At 33.3% G+C, this 18,989-nt stretch overlaps 1 protein-coding gene across 2 annotated transcripts in view; it reads right to left on the reverse strand.

Moving 5' to 3' along the window:
* Positions 1–423: 423 nt before the first annotated feature.
* Positions 424–18,989, reverse strand: part of LOC106458406 (leucine-rich repeats and immunoglobulin-like domains protein 2) — a 53,517-nt gene continuing 34,951 nt past the window's right edge. For both annotated transcript variants that reach the window (XM_022384613.1, XM_013917919.2), the window contains exon 2: positions 424–2,458. In XM_022384613.1, the coding sequence (XP_022240321.1) occupies positions 888–2,458 (1,571 nt within the window). In that variant the 3' untranslated portion in view covers positions 424–887. The remainder of the gene's footprint in view (positions 2,459–18,989) is intronic.

Genomic DNA, 18,989 nt, shown 5'->3' on the forward strand with positions numbered 1-18,989 from the left:
AACTAACATTACAAGAGTGCACTTAGATACATACCACAGGAAGTAAAACGAAGTATCATTCAGATAGAACTACCAGGTACAAAACTGTCTCAAACATTTAGGACTAGTTGTTTTCCGTTGATATTTTAGGGTCAGAAATATTAGTTTTAAACGCTTATTCTTTTATGTAAAATCAGTAGATGATTTTTCTTTATTCAACGGTAACTAGCACCTTTAGATTGTCCATCACTTGAAAGCAACATTTCTCCAAACTTAAAATAAGATTATATAATTGGCTGTACAAATACCGATATAAATTTGTACAGTGGTAAATAAAATAAGACAAACTATTTAAAGCACATTAATATCATAGTGAATGTTGCAGCTAAAATACACTGTTCAGCATCATTATATACATTAAAAGGTTATTATACGTTATCATACAGTTCTTTTGCTTTAATCAGATTTTTTTTGGTTTTAGATTTTTTTTATATTATAAATTAATAATCATGTTGTTCAACTACGGGACTTATTATAAAATATATTCCTGCCTTTCAACCTTAGAAGCATTTAACTTATTAAATGTTAAGGTAGACAATTATCAACAATTGGACAGAACAATGTATACAAAATATTATAGTAAATTTTAGCCAGAACAACCACGAACATTTTAGTGCTATCTTTTAATCATATATGAATGTATATTTTCGCTTGATAGTATTGAACCACATATAAGGAGTTGTTAGGAACCTCGTCGGATTCTATCTCGACGGGAAATATTGGTCTATTGATCAAAGGGTAAATATTATATTTCATACCGTGTTATGTCAAATTTACCTCATAATTAATTACTTTATGCGATTAAATTATCGACAAACGACGTTTTCAGTAAAAAAAAAAATATATATTCATAATTCGGTAACTGGCGCCATCTTCAAAGATTGTTGGGCTGCTGCATGAAGAATATTATGTTCTTCCTCGACACACGTAGTTTTCTGATACTGAGGGTCTTTTCTTCTCGATATCCATTTCTTCTTGAATGCGCGAGAAATATTTTCTCTGTAACGAATTCCCAGTAATACGAGAGCACTAACTGTAAGGACGGCTGCTACCACAACGCCAATAATAATCTTACGTCGTCTGTTTTCTAAGAAACAACCCAGATCTTCCTCAGTAACCTGTGTAAGAAGCGCATTTTCCATGGCCGGGGGACTGGCACAGCGTACTTCGGTCAGATCGTCATTTGGAGAAACTGACGTGAAATTATTTTTCTTTAAAAGATTACATAACCATTTCAGCTCACAATCGCAGATAAGAGGATTATCTCTAACATCAAAAACATCTAACTCATCCCAAGGAAGCAGATCATAGTGAAATGTGGTAAATGCATTGCCTCTCAAACTTAACATTTTCAGATTAGGCAAGTTATCAAAAGTTTGAAGATCAATTTCTTTAAATATTTTATTGTGGTTTAATACCAGTTTCTGCAAGTTATTGTTATCTGCAAAAGCACCATTTTGGATCCTTAAGAACTTTCGACCTCCACTTATCTCAATAACACGAAGATATTTTAATCTTTTGAAGCTCAATGGCTTTAACTCAAAGAAATTATTTTGTCCAATGTTAATTTCTTCCAAACGTCTTACATCAAACAATGTAGTGGTTGGGATTTCGTCAAGGTCATTGTCCTGGAGTCGAAGTACGAGTAGCGAGTTCAGCCATCTAAAGGCTCCAAGTTCTATCGTTTCTATACCACAACCATCAAGCGATAATTCTTCTAACTGCCTAAGAGATGAAAAGCCTTCTTCTGGTACTTTTCTAAGTGAGTTCAGACCAATATCTAGCTTTAATAGCGTAGGTAAGTTATGGAATGCAAGTACTGGAATGCTTGTAATTTTATTATCTCTCAAAGAAAGAACCCTCAAACTGTTCAGACCAACAAATGCAGCATCAGAGATAAAGAAAATTCTATTTTGTGAAAGGTCCAAATTTTCCAGGCTCGGAAGGATACTAAACACATTTGGTGGGATTTCTTGTAAGAAATTCTCATTCATATGAAGAACTGTTAATTTCTCTAAACCTAAAAACGTTTCGTTTTGAATGGATGAAATCATATTTCTGCTCAATAGAAGGTAATTTAAATGGCTTTGCTTTTGAAAATTGTTTTTACCGATTGTTATCAACTGATTATGCGAAACATCCAGGTATTCAAGATTGTGATAGACACCGAATGAAGCCATAATGCTTTTTATATGGTTATTTTTTAAAACTAACTCACGAAGTTCAGGATTCAGAGTTATCGGTACGACATCAAGATTTGCAAATTCACATTCAACTCGCAAATTCTCATCATCACAGTTACACTTAACGGGACACATTGCAACGACATCTGTCCACAAACATGTGAAGTAAAAGAGGAGTACGATAATACATGGAGATCCCCTCAAACGATTCATTGCCATTCGTCGAGATTCAAAACCTGCAATACAAGAAAAAAAAAGTAAAGTTTTGATAATGAATTATCAGTGTACTTCTGAAGGATGAACTGCACAAATAATTATATATACATACATATACATACACACACAACAAATCTGAAAAACCAAAGCGACGAAGTCCCAATTCGTTTTTCTAATAGGTACACAAAGAGGATAGAATACATTGAATAATTGAATGATTTAAGCACGCGATTTATTACATAGGTTTTGTTTGAATGTTGCGCAAAGCTACACGAGGAGTATCTGCGCTAGCCGTCCCTAATTTAGCAGTGAAAGACTAGAGGGAAGGTAACTAGTCATCACCGCTCAATGCCAACTCTTGGGCTAGTCTTTTGCCAACAAATAGTGGGATTGACCTTCACGTTATAACGTACCCAAGGCTGAAAGGACGAGGATGTTTGGTGAGACGTGGATTCGAGCCTGCGACCCGCAGGTTGAGAGTCGAGCCATGCCAGGCTCGATTATATCACTGGAGGTAAAGTAGAAGCTTGGCTCAGTTAAAATTAAATAATACGACATATAAAAGGTGCATTTCACTTGATATTAATAAAATGAAGTTTGTTTTATCCATAGGAAATGATGTAGGCATTAATGTTACCACTATTTATATGTATTTTTTCTAGTTTAAAAACGTGTTTTAAAAATACAGATTCATAAAGGTTTCATTTATATTTAACATATTGTTAGCAAATAAGTGTTTACAGACTTGTTTAATACATTAAAAACCCTCACGATCATATATATATTTTACTGAAACAGTGCCAGCTGTTTTGTAAAGGTGAGGCTACGTTAAAGAAGTTAATGTCACTTATACAACAAGTCTTTCTTCTGTAATTCTAATGGAAAATACTAGAGGCACGGAATTTTCAAAAGTAAAAAGGTTTCGCTCCAACGAAGCCAGTGAATTAGTTTTAAATATATTACGATGCATAACTGAAAACTAGCGCACGGTGATATTTCTTATATTCGCTAAAGGTTAATACTACTGCAGTAAAAAACAGTTAAATGAAGATAAAATGTTATTTGCATTAACAATTTACAATCAGGAGTATCAAGCTCGGGCAAAAATAGGAGTAAACAGCGAGAGTTTTTCCAGAAGAATATGACTTCCAAGGGTTAAAGTAAAACTATTGTGCAATGAAATGATTTTGAAATTCTTTGAGAAAAACAACACCGGAACACATTAAACAGTGACCGACCCATTAGCATCGGAAGTGATCGGTGGAGTCTTCCGTTGAGGCTCCACGCTTAGCTCCTGCCAGCTACTTCCTACATAGTAGGAAATGGCTATTGATCGGACTTGTCAGTGACGATGGTTAATAGAAAAGTTTAATACTAGTTTCCGTCAATAACGAGGTACCAAACTACCCCATTGTGGTAAGCGTCCCTTTCTGTGTAATAATGTAGCCACATATAAACATTAAAATTAGTCATACTAGAAGCTTAAAACGTATACAAGTTTTATCATTACGGTAATACTGTAAAAAGGTTAGAGCTTTGGAAGATTTTTTTCACCCACAGAGTAATTTAAACTTCGACCTTGCTTTATTGCTACTAGAACAGCACATCAAATCAATGAACAATCTAAGCTGAAATATTACCAGTGACACAAAGAGTGAAACTGTATCTGGAAGCCATAATTTTTGTACCAAATCAATTAAAGGTCAAACTACTAAATGTCTACTGAGGATTAATGTGTATGTTTTCATTTATTTTTAACCTATAAAATAATTACTTTGACTACTAGAACCACACTTAAATATAATCTACAAGTAAAGAAAAAAAGCTTTTCAGAAAAGGAAGTTAATTGTAGGGATGGCTAATATCAATCCTTCAAAAACAACACAAACAAAATAGTAGCGATGGCATTTGTATCAACTCTACATAATAGCACATATAATCGTTAAATCTTGCTTGTATATTGTGTAGGGAGGATGCAAATGTCATCCCTACTATCTTGTTTGCATTGTTTTAAAGAATTGATAATAGCCATTCCTAAATTTACTTTCATTTTTTGAAAAGTTTTTTCTTTACTTGTTTTTCAATAGACATAAGAAGGTTTTAATTATAACCAAGTTCTAAATACAATGAGGTTCCAACTGTAATATTTATTGTTTATATATATTATTGGCTGGTAACTCCCGTTTCACCTTGTACTTAAGGTTTTAAAGCTAACTTCAAGGGTAAATAACATCTTTACACTAGGATTATGATTTTTTAAATTATTATTAGTTATTAATAATACTTATAAAAACAGATAAACCGTTCGAAGCTATGCCAACTCAGTGAAATTGGTTGATGCCATTGTTTTGGGTTTCTGAGTTATGTAATAAAAAAAGAAGAAAATGAAAAAAGAACAAGAAATTCAAAATTTTCGCTACAATATTTACAGACATTCCCAAAATTTGTGACTCAGTCATAACAGATATTTTAATAAAAAAAAACATTGTATAGTATTGTAACGTTCTGGTGACCTATTGTGGAGATACTTAAAATACCATTTTGATGAACAATCCGAGCCATACCTACATAGACAGTGCTACCACCTGCCCGATATTTTAAGTTTTCTTTTAATAAAAGACAAAATACAAAAAACAATTAACTATGCTGAAGGTCTTAACGGGTCTAGTGCTACATGTCTTAACATACTAAATAAGGTTTATCTATGAGGTCAAAATTAACATTGTTCCTTACTGCTACTTAGCATTTCTAAGAGTGAATGCATAACAATATGTCAACCACAATATCCTTTACATCCAATCCGGCGATGCTTTTCCTTCAATACCAGGGCTCATCAGGCTGGCAAAAGGATATGATATTACAGTAAACATGTTGAACACGGTTTTTTATGCTTTTTGGGAGTTAAGTAATTGAAGATTATTATTCAGAATTTTTTTTTCTTTTCATCTAACTGACAAGAGTAGCTCATCATGTAAATCAGGGGATTGTGTACGACGACAATTTACCGTTGAAATTGTATCTACGTAAGCTAAAATATGATGAGCAAAGTAGGAAATACGTTGACGAAAGGCTCTAAAAGGGATGATAACAGAATTACAGTCATATGATCTCACTCTTACTTTACTCCCAGGCGATAATGATATTTTTATTAAAAGTGAGAAGAATTAAGATGAAGACTCTCCACCCTGTTCTATAATAATAGCATAAATAAATAAACACCTACAATTATTATATAAAAATATCAAACAAATTTCTCATTTTGTGTCTGTCCCAGGCTACTTTAAATTTTTCAGAAGTGTAAGCAATCATATACACATATTGAACAAACAAAAATGTGAATCACGCTAAGTTTACAGGCCTGTACCTAGCTATAATTTACTAGTATTTTTACACATCTAATATCAAAATGTTTGGAATGAAATATATTGTTTGATTACAAACTAACCAGTTAAATTATTTAGGACGAAATTAGAACTACTTTAAAGTTAATGTTGCCCGAAAACTACCACTTGAGAAATTGTGCTCTGCATTTTTGGCCAAGGGTGCGTTAGAAGAGTGTTGATCAAATCGCATCTAAAGAGTTGGTGATGGGTGTTGATGATTACCTTCCCCTCGTTTATTATATCAAAACTAAAGACGCCTTGTGCGTATAGCCTCTTTGCGTAGCTTTGCGCAAGTATCGAAAGTAAACAAACAGTAACCGCTTCTTATGGTATTTGCTTCTTAAGTCTTGAAAATTAACTGTAAGAAAATAAAATAAAATTAGTATTTGACAAAGACAAACTATCCCGCAAAGAAAACACATTTGAATGAATGGTAAATTTACGAACACAAAAATGACCCAATAGCATCCAATGATAACTGTTTGGCACGCTGCTAAGGTAAGAGTAATTTTGAAAAGAACAAAAAAAAAGATAAAAAAACTGATACTCCATTGTTTATAGCTCTAATTATTGTTTCCGATTTAATTCTGACAAACATTTACTTCGAATCACTACGATTTATCGTTGTTTTATTTTTGCTCTCGGATAGTGTGTTTTATCTGTACAGTATAGTGCCCCAATCAAGGGTGTTTTTTTCTATTTTATAAACACTCTCAAAGTGCACACAAAAACGTTATCCTTCGATTGTTGAGAAAATAGTTTTAAAAAAGTTTATTTTTAGCAATACTGACCTACATTCGTGAACTCTTCGTCTAGCTGTGGCACAATTAATATTTCAAGTCGCTATTATCTTTATCTTGGTCACGGAAACCAGAATCATACGTTTGACACAATTGATGTTGGCCCAGGAAGAAACTTTGGGCAAAATTTTATAATTAAACTTGTTTTTCCTAGTATACCAGCAAATGCAATTGTTAACTGAAGCAGTCGAGATATCTCTGTATAAAAAACATTATATTTCACCTCATACTAGTTATACATTGAACTTTAGTATAACTGAATATTCTATCATCGATTCTTTTCGAAAAACCAGTAAAAGTTATTCGCTTTCGGTTCGGTAAATGAAAGAGCACTTGATGCGATTTTAGTTCGGCGAAATTAAAAATTAAAGTGTTCGGTTCGGTGAATTTCACTATCGGTGCATTACGCCTATATTGCTCTGCTAAGGGTTTAAAAAAATCGTAAAAGTTTTCACGAAAAGTATTAGCGTGTTGCAAAGTAACAAGAAAAGGGAACGTTTCCTAAAGTTTGTGGTGTTGAAAGATAAATTATAAGAGTTCAGGGCAAACTTACAGTTACGTATTTTGATAAACTTTGAAATGTTTGTTTTTAACAATTATGTAACTCATTGGGTAAGTCAATTTTTTTTTTGTAGTTACGTAAGAAGCTTCACAATGGGCTATCTGTTCACCCCGGGTATCGAAACTCGGTTGTTAGCGTTATAAGCCTTCAGACTTGTTTTGCCATTGGGGGGCTTTATAGATACCATCTGTATATTAGATAAAATTTTTATAAAGGAAATAGTAAATAAATTACTAAAATATCCAGAAGTTAAATAACTTTATTGGTTATTATTTTATTCACATAAGCATTGGCTAATATATTCAGCAAAAAGTTTCAATGAAAGTACCATTTCTCCTATATTTATACAGTGTATTTGTATCCAAATTTATACCTGCATGGTCGAGGATGTATCATTAAAGACCGAAGAGATATTGTTGAACTATAACAGCCGAAATTACAAATAAAATACGCGAATAAATAGTACTTTTATTCTGTTTGCTAAGTGGTAACCGTTTTTGTGACTATGTGGTATTCAGATTCAATGATGACCAACAGGTAAATATGAATATCCATAATAGACAGCACATTCGGGAAATGATAGTAAATTGAACAAGGCCAGCAAAAGAGAAAAACTAACAGTGAATAACACTGGGGTTTTGCTCTATAATACTGATTAATGCAACAGATATATAGATTTAACGACTGCTTAAGCAAAGTAGTATCAACTGCTTCACCCCTCAGAAGAATGAAGAACTGTTTATACTACCCTATTAAAGAAGACAATTGCCATAGTACGGTTTTCAAAAATTCTACATTTCTTTAACCAGCAGTTATTTTCATTACATGTATTTAAGAGGAGAGGATCAACTTCAAATCCATATTAAATTTGTACAAAACTCGGTACTACCCTTCTACTTTGGTATGATATATATATGATATTTTCTCATTTAAAAAAGAGTAAATCTTGACTTTTCTAACTACTATGCCCGAGCATTTTACGCATATTCAATTATTAAAACGCAAAATCCACGGATAAATATAGATATTAGTTCCGGTGCACCACTATTTCATATTCACCTTCCACAACTAAGCAGGATGTTTAGTAGTTATTGATCTAAGTTTCCGTATATTATTTCAAATCAGAGTTCGAGAAACAATCATTGTTAATGAAATATAGCTTCAGTTTGCATTTTGTTTTGTGAAATAAAAAAATGTCTTAAAATGAGTCAAAGTAGTCCTATAAAACACTTTAAATGCTAAAACATTACAAAATAAGTGCATAAAAACCAAGCTTACACTTTCGCGTTTATGTTTATTAACAGACAGCTTAAAAATAAATTGCAAGAGTTTACTATCGATTCGATTATTTTGATTTTATTCCTCGTCGTAAGAACAGCGCCGAGAAGATTTAGTTTTCAAAGTGTATAATCCTATTTCGATACCGTACTGCATCTTCACCACGCACCTTGATGTGGTTAGTTGCGTTTTAAATTTCATTGGCGATTTTTACGGCATGTACAAAAACAAGATATACTCGAATTTTACAGTTAAGAAACTTTTCGATGTACATCAAAACTTAACAATTGTCACACATGTAAACTATTTTAATAATTATAGCTCGATAACAGTGATAATTTATTCATTTACTAATATGGTTTAATTGTTTTGAAACCTTGTTTTTCTGCCAAATGGAGAGTAACGCATCTAGTGATATCACAGTTTAAGCTGATGAAATGATCTTTTGTTATAAGCATAAATCAACTTTGTATTTCAAAGAAAGGCACAGTAAAAGAAAGACAATTAAGTTCAGATAAATTTTGATAAACGTCATTAATACTAGCATAATTTGTTGATGTACTTAAAATAAGTTGAATTTTCCTAATAGTAATACAATTACTACGCACATATAATAACTGAAGTTATGCATCTTAAAGTTAATCAAAAAAATTGGAATATAGTTTTCCTTTTTGGATATTATTACATTTTATAACATTACTGGTATTAGAAAGGTAAATTCCAGTTTATTTGTTTATTTAGTAGTAATTAAGGTTTCATGCAGTTCGGACAGGTACGTCAACTTCAAAATAATTATCATAATTGCTTTTTTGTTTTGGAAGTAACTAATTTTCTATAATGATTGCGTACAATGCGCGTTAGTCTAGAATTGAAAATACATATCCATTCCATTTTTTATATAATATAAATCATAATTTAATATCATAAGTTGGGTTGTAATTAGAAGGTGACAGTTAAAGATGGTGGTTCATCCTCACCGCTACAGTTAATAATGGTAGTTCATCCTCACCGCTGTAAGGATCTTACTCTTCAGATTTCTCATCTACTAAAATACATTTCGATACTACAATCTTGTAGTTTATATCTTAGTTTTATTGGCCTGTCCTATCTGTGCTATAAAGCTAGAGAACCTTGTTGCTTGTCCATCCTGTGGTATTCGTTCATTTCTAACGCCACAATAACCAAGAGTATTTATTAGGACTTGGCTGGAAGATTATGGGCAAGTAAAAACTGAACAAAGAAATGACGGTGTTATTAAGGCGCTGAAACGTGAATAGTATGAGAAGAAGGAAAATTGACGGGGGAGCTTTTGTTTTAGAGAAAGAAAATAAATAATAAGTTTACACACTGCTCTGTGTTGGTCGCTTGGTTAACTAAACAGAACCGAGAGTGAAACTAATTAAACAAGGACAAGGGTATATGTACATCAGTGGTAGAACAAACTCATTCAACAACATTTCACTAAACATAAGTTACAAAACTCAGATAAAGATATAAGCAGTTAACATCAGAGTAATGGCCAGGGAGAGTTGACTTCCTAGTCACCAAGGATCATTAAACTCATCTGAACACGAAGGCAGTCTAAAGTGACGGGCACTAGCCAGAAGTGATATTTTTGAGAATCTGGTTACTGAAGCAGCCAACAGTTGAAAAGATAACTACAGTCTAGAAATATGCACACATTTTTAAACTTTAGAATTGAGGTTAGAGTAGAGCAGGCCCTTTTCTCTTCATCTCGTCTGGGGTAACTTTAGATTCAAAATAGTTTTGAATATTTTTTAACTTTTTTTTTTACACGTATCTATCATATCTAATTGAGTTAGAACCTTACGATGAACTAGAGGGGCACTCAGTAGAACGCATACTTCCGCCACGCAGCGTTGATTCATACTCGGCTTTCAAAAAATAGGAAAATATGTCTGTATGGCTATCGTTATCAATGGACACAGACAATTTTTGTTAGGACAATGAGGAATAATATTCTACATAAGTTCACCAAGTTTTGTTTCCCTCCGCCACCGAAGGTGGACGGAGGTTATGTTTCACCCCCTGTGTATGTTTGTCAGCAAGATTTCCCCAAAACGGCTGAAATGGATTTGAACGAAAGTTGATATATATTTAGATTATGATCCAACTTAGAAGTGATTAGTTCTTGGAGGGTCAAGGTTAAAGGTCAGTCAAAGCAAGGTCACAAAAAATCACAAATTCCTATCTGTTAACATGGAGACCGATTTTTCACATTATTTTTGCTCTATAACTCGGTCAAAAACAATCAGATTTTGATGATCTGTCTACTCAGAGAGCAGCATTTATCTTAGATAGTCATTGGCTGTCGACTTTCAAGTACATCAAGAGCGGTATACCCCAAAATGGTATATTGTAGTTACTGTCCAGTAGTGGCCAAATGATAAATTTCTGGAGTGTTTGTTGCATTGTAGAAGAGCACACTGTCTTTGGAAGAATTAATAATAATTCGATAATTTCTGTGGAATCTCCTGCACCATGCTCTTAGTCCAGCTGCTGGACATCGTTGGCAAGTTACTAATACTACTAATAATAATAATAACAAAAATACACGAACCTTTTGTTTCATAATTCTTACAGTTGTATTTCAGTAGTGCAGAAATGACATTTTAAAGAAGCCTGAAATGATGATAGAAATATGGATTGCTTAAATTTGTTATTGACAATTTACTACACAATCATTTCACTTGTACAGTAAATAAAGTACCTACTCTGGAAAGATTAGAAACTGAAAAATTATAAAGTTTGCACGTGATATACAGAACAACAATATCAAAGCTAGGAAATATTATGTTTGTTCGCACCTTTAAGTTCCTATAATAGTAGGTCTATAAAGATACGGAATCAGCTTACTCAGGTTTAATGTTTATGACGTCACATTTTTAGTGTCAATGAAAACTTTGTAAACTAATTATTTCCACAGAAGACGGGCCGGATTTGTTTTTAATTTGATTTAAGAGGAAATGATGTCAGACAAATGTATATGTATTTTATAGAGAGGTTCGCTATCGTTGTGGTGTCAGAATACAAATCCATCAAATGCTGTCATGTTTACTGACAAACAATACTAACTTTTTTAAAAAAATAGAATAGACAAGTTGCACCCACGAAATTTTCCAAAAATAAATTGTTTTTTATTCACATAAAGTTTGGGAGGGTAGGATGGAGATAGGTATGATAAACATTTCCGACGCAGATCATGTATCTCAGAGTAAAATGTCGAGAAAGAGAAAAAAAAAACCTGATTGCCAATCACAAGCAGCAAAACGTATGCAATAAAGGCGACAGAGTGAGACTCCACAAGAAAGGGAAACACGCCTTGACAGCCAACTAAAAAGACGAGCTGCTCATCGTCAAGCTGAGACTGAGCAAGAGCGGCAGTTTCGCAGAGACAGTGACCGCGTTCGCCATGCTTTAAAAATAGCTAAACATCGGTTATCTGTTCAGGTAATACCCGGGCAACGTCGGATAAAGATGGCTAGTATGTTATAAAGTTGTGTAAGGTAACATTGGTTGAAGTTGAGAAAGTGTGAGAAAGCTGCCGGACTCTGGTCAGTCTCCATTGAATTAGGGGAATCACAGTACTCTAGTTCACTAGAAAATAGCAGCCGTTTTCTAAATTCAGCCAGTAGGGATAGTAACACCCCTATGGTTATGAAACTTTATAATTAATATCCCTGAAAGGGGTCTAAAGGCCGCCTGATGTGGTCATCTGTTTTAACCACTCGCACCACTGTATAATAGTGTGCCGTGTCAGTCAGTACACACTAAAATGATGTCACTTAAAGGACGCTTAACATTACAGTTTGTACTGTCGTGACGTCAGTTAAACGTGCACATGCCAAGAATCACAAGAAGAATTATGTACTCTGTAGGCTACAACACAGCATGCCATAGGAAATTCAAAATCAAGAAATAAAAATATTTGTTAGTGTTAATTTTGGTTTTATTTACTCTTGAAACCGAACAATTTCGGGGACCCTGCGAAAGTACATCTAGTGTATATGGGAAAGAGGTACAAGGTCAGAAAGAATTAGATCGGTTGAGCGTGCGTTTGAGAAGTTAATATAAAAGGCAACGGAGTACAAGATAAAATGAAAGAAGACAGAAGGTTGTTAAGAAGAACAAATAAGCCGAAAAAGGAGAAGGAAAAAAGTAATATGCTGCCATTAAGTAACAAAATGTACTTTCTAAATGAGTTATTGATTATATCAATAAGTAGTAATTTATGTTTACATTAGTACGTCTGCCTGATCGGAATAAGTAAAACCTAAATAAAGTTGACGGACACAAGGGAAAGCAGTGTGAATATAGCATGATTATAACAGAGGAAGGAAACCATGAGATTTAAGTTGTTTTTTTCTGAAGTCATATCACATTATAGAGAGTATTATTTCAATATTAATCGAGATATACAAACATGTTTATTAATTTCTACGTATATATGTATTAAAAAGTAGAGCTATTTTTATGTTCGACTATAACTTTATCTTTGCACACCCATCATTCTGGAATTTCTTGCAACTAGAAACATTAAGTCCACATGCGTCCAAGCCCTATTCTTTACGTACATTTAGAGAAGCTCAAGACATCAGGCAATACATCAGGTTTATTCAGCGTGATTTATTGGCACTCTGAGACTTCAGTTTACTTTTCTCATTTATGCTTTGATAACTGTAACTTGTAATAAAATAAAAATAGGCATAACAAATTGTTACAAGACAGAAATGCAATGTTTTATAAAAAAAAAAAGAAGTGTATCTTCAGGCTTCTCCAAAAGTAAAGTTTACTCCAGAATTAAACTATGTATCACTCATTGCTAAAACAAATTGGTTCTAACAAGAAATTTAATATCGTTTCCGAAAGCCCAACTCTAGCACAAGTTATAAAGACGCGAGATATACGACTCTGTCTAATGTCATTATAAAGGATTAAAGTTTGCATGTACGCTGCACACAGCAATTAAATGATAATCGTTGCGTGTAATAGTATAACTATAATCATGGCAAAACAAACATTATAAAATAAGGTCAATAACTCTTTCAGTTCATTGTTACTTAAATCAAGCATCTAATAAGCAGTCATCTGAAGTGCAAACAGTTGGTGGCGATATATTTTATGACATTTACAGTGATCTTACACAGTTTTGTCTCAGTTGTCATTTAGAATCAGAGATCAAAGTGCTTCAAATTGTGCGTTATTCATGACTAAACCTCACAATATATATTTCAATGTTTCGCTCATGTGGAAAGCCATCAGGGGAATGGAATTTGGTCAATACCAAGATGTAACAGAATTTGCTACGAGTGTCTTAAAATGTCATGAACAGAATATAGAATTGCTTCCAAACCAATGGTAGGTTGCTCGGAGACTTATACAAAGCAGATGATCATCTAAATCTGAAGTAGATGACTGATATCTATGGTTTCTCGCTCACTGCAATTATAGATTACCTTTTTCAAGACTGAATCAGATTTTTATCGAAATTCAGACTTTAGATATGGTACATCGGTGCTACGCTGTTGTTCATGTTGATTGTGACTACGCTACTTAACTAAATGGCCTTTCATTTGGATTTTAAATCAATAAACATATCATCAGGTGCTTTAATACATAAAATGGAACTGAGAAGAGTAAATGGTATTGTTCTATAACACCAATTTCTATTTCTCATAATTAAAATATTATAAACTTCAAATCACCTATTTACTATTTTATTCAGTATGCCTTTAAACCCAGTAGTATAAAACGTATAGAAATGGTGGCTTGTTCATCATGGAGAAACAAACAGTTTGGGAGATTTTAACAAATTTCACGGTGTATTTACCACAATAATTTCAGAACTTCTGTTCCAGACAAACAATTACACGTTGTCATGCTCTAGCAAAGCATCTAAATATCGAAACAACTAAATTGCAAAATGATGATAATAGATTTCTCATTTCGTAATTCTGTAAAATAGCGTACTTACAAAAAAAATGCTTATTTTATTTAGAAACGTGCTTTTAGTAAGTACGAACTTCAGCAAATAAGTTAAGGCATGTTCATTCTGAAATTTTACACACACATCATATGCATGGAACCAAATAGTATTGCTCTCACCAAAATGACCGAGTCCGTATGCGTAGAGTTATTGAGGGTGCCCCTCTTCTAATCCTTATTTGTAAAGCGACTGTTGAAACCAACTTTTGCACATTCATATATGCTGACACTATAATTGCTTACAAACATTTTGCATAGTTTGGAACTTTACAGCCTACAGCAAGTAAAAAAGGTCACCTTAAAACACAGCTAGTGCATTAGAATCTACCATGCTCTAAAGATTGTGTTTAAAGACGTTTTCTGTGTAACTTTACCTAAAATATTTGTCTGCAGTAAAGGTAATGTGTAAAGTAGTGACACAGAAATAAGGAAGCTACACAATATATATGGTGAAACCCCACTATTCGAGTTACAGTAGTTCATTAATTGGTGGTGGATGGTGTTGATTAGCTGCTTTCCCTCTTGTATATCGCTTGAAAATTAGGGACGATTAGCGCAGGTAGCCCTCAAGTAGCAAAAATTCAAACAATATTTAACTTAAGGAAATAGTAGTATGTAGCGTTCAGAAAATAAACCCGACACTAAGTGAAATGATTAGCTATGTTTGTAGTACAGGATGGTATCATATGCATGCTACTCCCTCAGTTAAGATGCAAATATTTCTAAAATTGTGCTTTTATGAGTTCTTAACTTGGACGCACAGATTTACTTACTTTAACTTCCCCGTTTCGAAAAAGCATGCAAGATATGGGTTCGCTAGTTGGCAATTAGCCGACTTTCTGGAAAGGAAGATAGCATGTGAAATCTAGATAATAGAAAGACATCTTTCCAGTCAGCAAATGGAATATACATACTCACACACATACGTATATATATAGCCAGGTTTGACCCTATCACGTAGATTTTGACTGATGTCTGTAACTTATAGCTTCTAATCATTCTTAGAACTTGAAAGATCTTAAGTTTCAGCTTTGGGGGGGGGGTTAACATGTAGGGTGGCTAATATTTAAAATGTAGCTTAGACATTGATCTTAGTTTGCTTGAATGGTAAAGTAACTTTATAAGTTCGAAATACCCCACTGAACATTAACACTTGTTTTAAATTGTTTTCGTTTTTTTGCAATTAACAATTTTAAATTACCCCACCTATCGATGTCGAGTCTTTTTTTCCAAGGCGATACCGACTGTAGATCGGAGAGATTACTATACTACACAGTGACAATCTCCGCATAGCGGGCCTAACTTTTGTTTTACTCATTGGTTCTTAGGATAACTGAAAGCTTTGCTGGCAAACAGTTATATTTGTTTGTTTAATTTCACCTCAATCTATTCAAGGGCTATCTGCGCTAGTCATCCCTAAGTTAGAAGTGATAAACTAAAGGAGAAGATGCCTAGTCAACACCATTCGCAGTCAACTCTTGGGCTACTCTAATCGAGTAGTAGAATTGAGCGTGGCGTTATAACGCCTTCACAGCTGAAAGGACGTGCATGTTCAGTGATGAGAGCAAATAGTTTTACGTGGAATACCACGTGCTTTTTAACATTTATTTTTCCTCTTTAAAAACCAGCACCGAAAGCTTTAGTAAACTTACTTGGTGCTGAAGTACCACAATTCTTCTAACAAAATTCTCTTTAATTAAATAAATTTCGTGACTAGCAGCATAACTGATACAGTACACGATGCATGTAGTTCTCCACTTTAAAATATCACTGCGAATAAAAAGTTACCTCCTTCAGCTGGCGTACTGTGTCGATTTAATAGCATTATACAAGATGAAGTAGTATCAAATGTAGTCGGTATCTAGAGTTGTACATGTCTCTCGTGAATTCCCTAGGTAAAACTATGTTATCGTCAAAACAACAAGATTTCACGAGCAGGTTGCTTTGAAGAGAGCGAAACTGCTTTTAATTTAAAACGGCTTGATTAACCTTATTTGTCGAAATATGGATATTTGATTTAAGTATGTTGATCACAGTAACAAATCTCTTCTTCAAACAAAAGTATACGCTCTCTTTAAGTGAGCGTTCGAAAAATATATGTTTGTTGCGTAAGGTAATATAACAGAGGTACGAAATAAAAATTAACGCTTATGCAACTACAACCATATTTGCTGGTGTTGCATCTTTATGAAAATATAACCGAAAGGTAATACTGACATGACATTTCTGTGACATGAAAGATACCGTGCATATCGTTTGCTTTAGAATCCTCCATCTGCCAAGTTTTCCTTGTTGCAATGTACAAAAAGTTTTAGTGACGTTATTTGATGACAGCTTTAATCTTTGATGTCAACAAGTACTAGATACATTGGTCACGCATAGAGAGTTAGCAATACGATTGTACATAGTTTCTGTTCGCGTACAACTTATAAGATGCACACCAAAATCTTAAAAATACATAAAAAGGTGTGTGTGTGTGTGCGTGAGATATAATATATTAAACCATTACATGGCAAAATATTAACGCCAAAAATGAATCGGGCAACATAATATTGCATTTGAACAACAACACACAAAACTGTGTTTTATTTAAAAAAAAATAAGCAGACTGTTTCTGGAAGATTAAAGTAATTTTGGTTTTTCATTAAGCGAATCTTTTCCTTGGTATAGATAGCGTTTTGTTTATACACACACTTTTATACTCTTACGTTGCTGAAAAGGTTTGGCTGTTGAGAGTTTCATATACATTAAGCACTTTTTTTTTCCTACTGTATATCTGAATCAACTTCAAATGAAATATGTTCGTTCAACGCGAATAATAACAAGAAAATATAAACCATAGTTTTGGCATTTCGAGTTCACTTGTACAAAGTAAATTTTCACATCAAGTGTGAGCTAAACTGTTTTGCATTTGAAATTCACTAAAGAAAATTAATTGAAACGTAAGTATTTTTAAGTATGCTGTGCCTACTGTAGAACAGAAGAAACTGTGGAAAATTATAAAAAGTCTTGTTTGGCTAGAAATATTTAATGTCTATCATTTGGGGTAAAAATATTTTCCAGCAAGCTTTTCAACAACCATGAACATGTTTAAAAATAGAAGTTATATGTCAAGTCAAATATACATCTTATTTTTCAATAAATTTTAAAATTGAAAAAAAAATGTAATGACGATATTAAGTCTACAACTTTTGTAGTTTAAAGGCAGAAGGTGAAATCAAGGGCACCGCTAGGAGTTTACAAATACACTGTAATTTAAAGTACACAGATGATATAACAACTGTTGCATTACAATTTCTCTTCTTATTTTACATCTGTAAAACATTTTCCGTCTGAACAGCAAAACCTTTTGGAACTGATGAACTTCAACAAACACTAACAGTCACGTTTCGAAAATATTGCAACATATGCATGCATAGCGTAGGCAAAACACGTTTCAAAATTAACATGTACTACAACAGAGAATACAACACTTTATACAGATCCTTTACTTTAACGTGCCTTTTTAAATCATGATGGTTCTGATGAAGAAAATAAAAATCTAAATAGCTGAATAGCCAACTGTACGTTACGATAATATTTTAAATTTGAAAAGTTTAAAGTGAAAAATGATACAATGTTGATATGCATAATAAATTCACTGAATAAAACAACCAAATACACGTATCTCTTCAGCGTTTAGGCCGATACCACTCTCGTGAATTATAAAAGTTTTTACTAGATTGAAACTGATGGCAGCCTTACAATTTATAAGATACAAGTGTTGGATATTCGAGCAAGCCAGCCCTAATTTTGAAGTGATAAACTAGAGGGAATGCGCCGCCAACACTTGTGCAAATCTAAATTTGTCTGAATCATATAGTGGGGTTTGACTGTACCCTCAAGACGCACCCACGACCCTAAGTGCGGAGCATAACTTTGCAGCAACGGTACATGAATAATGAACCCTATGATTCTCAATCTGACACACTTTACAGCTTGTTCTGGAACGTTCCACTAAAATCAAACCGTAACCGTGTTTTAGTGGAACGCTCCAAGACGCTATAAATCGAAACGCTGAGAATAAAACAAAAGAAAAATAAATTTGGTGTTATAAGGTCGTTTATCACTAGTATTAAAATGTATTTTATACACCAATGTACAGAACAGAAATTTAATAACGAGATTATTAGTTCGTTTCATTGAAATAAGTTTATTTTGGAGACATGGAAATATGTCATCTTCAGCCATTAGTATTATACACACGAGCCTCAAATCCTTCTGTTGCTACAAACAATGATATAGCTTGTGTTGTTTAGCTACATTTTTAAATTATTTAAGGTTGGACTTGTATAAAACCTATTTTTCAATTCAATTCTAAGAATAAGAGCCGTTTCTAAGTATCAAATAAGTAAAATAGAAAATGAAGATTCTTGCTTAAGTAACTGGGAAGTATAAAATTTTGTAAAATATGTAAAAAATTAAGCAATGTTTAATTACATATTGTTATAACAGCGGAAGTCACGTGAAGCTAGTAACACGT

This window comes from Limulus polyphemus, unplaced genomic scaffold (genome assembly GCF_000517525.1).
Source record: "Limulus polyphemus unplaced genomic scaffold, Limulus_polyphemus-2.1.2 Scaffold457, whole genome shotgun sequence".
In the NCBI taxonomy this organism is placed as follows: domain Eukaryota; kingdom Metazoa; phylum Arthropoda; class Merostomata; order Xiphosura; family Limulidae; genus Limulus; species Limulus polyphemus.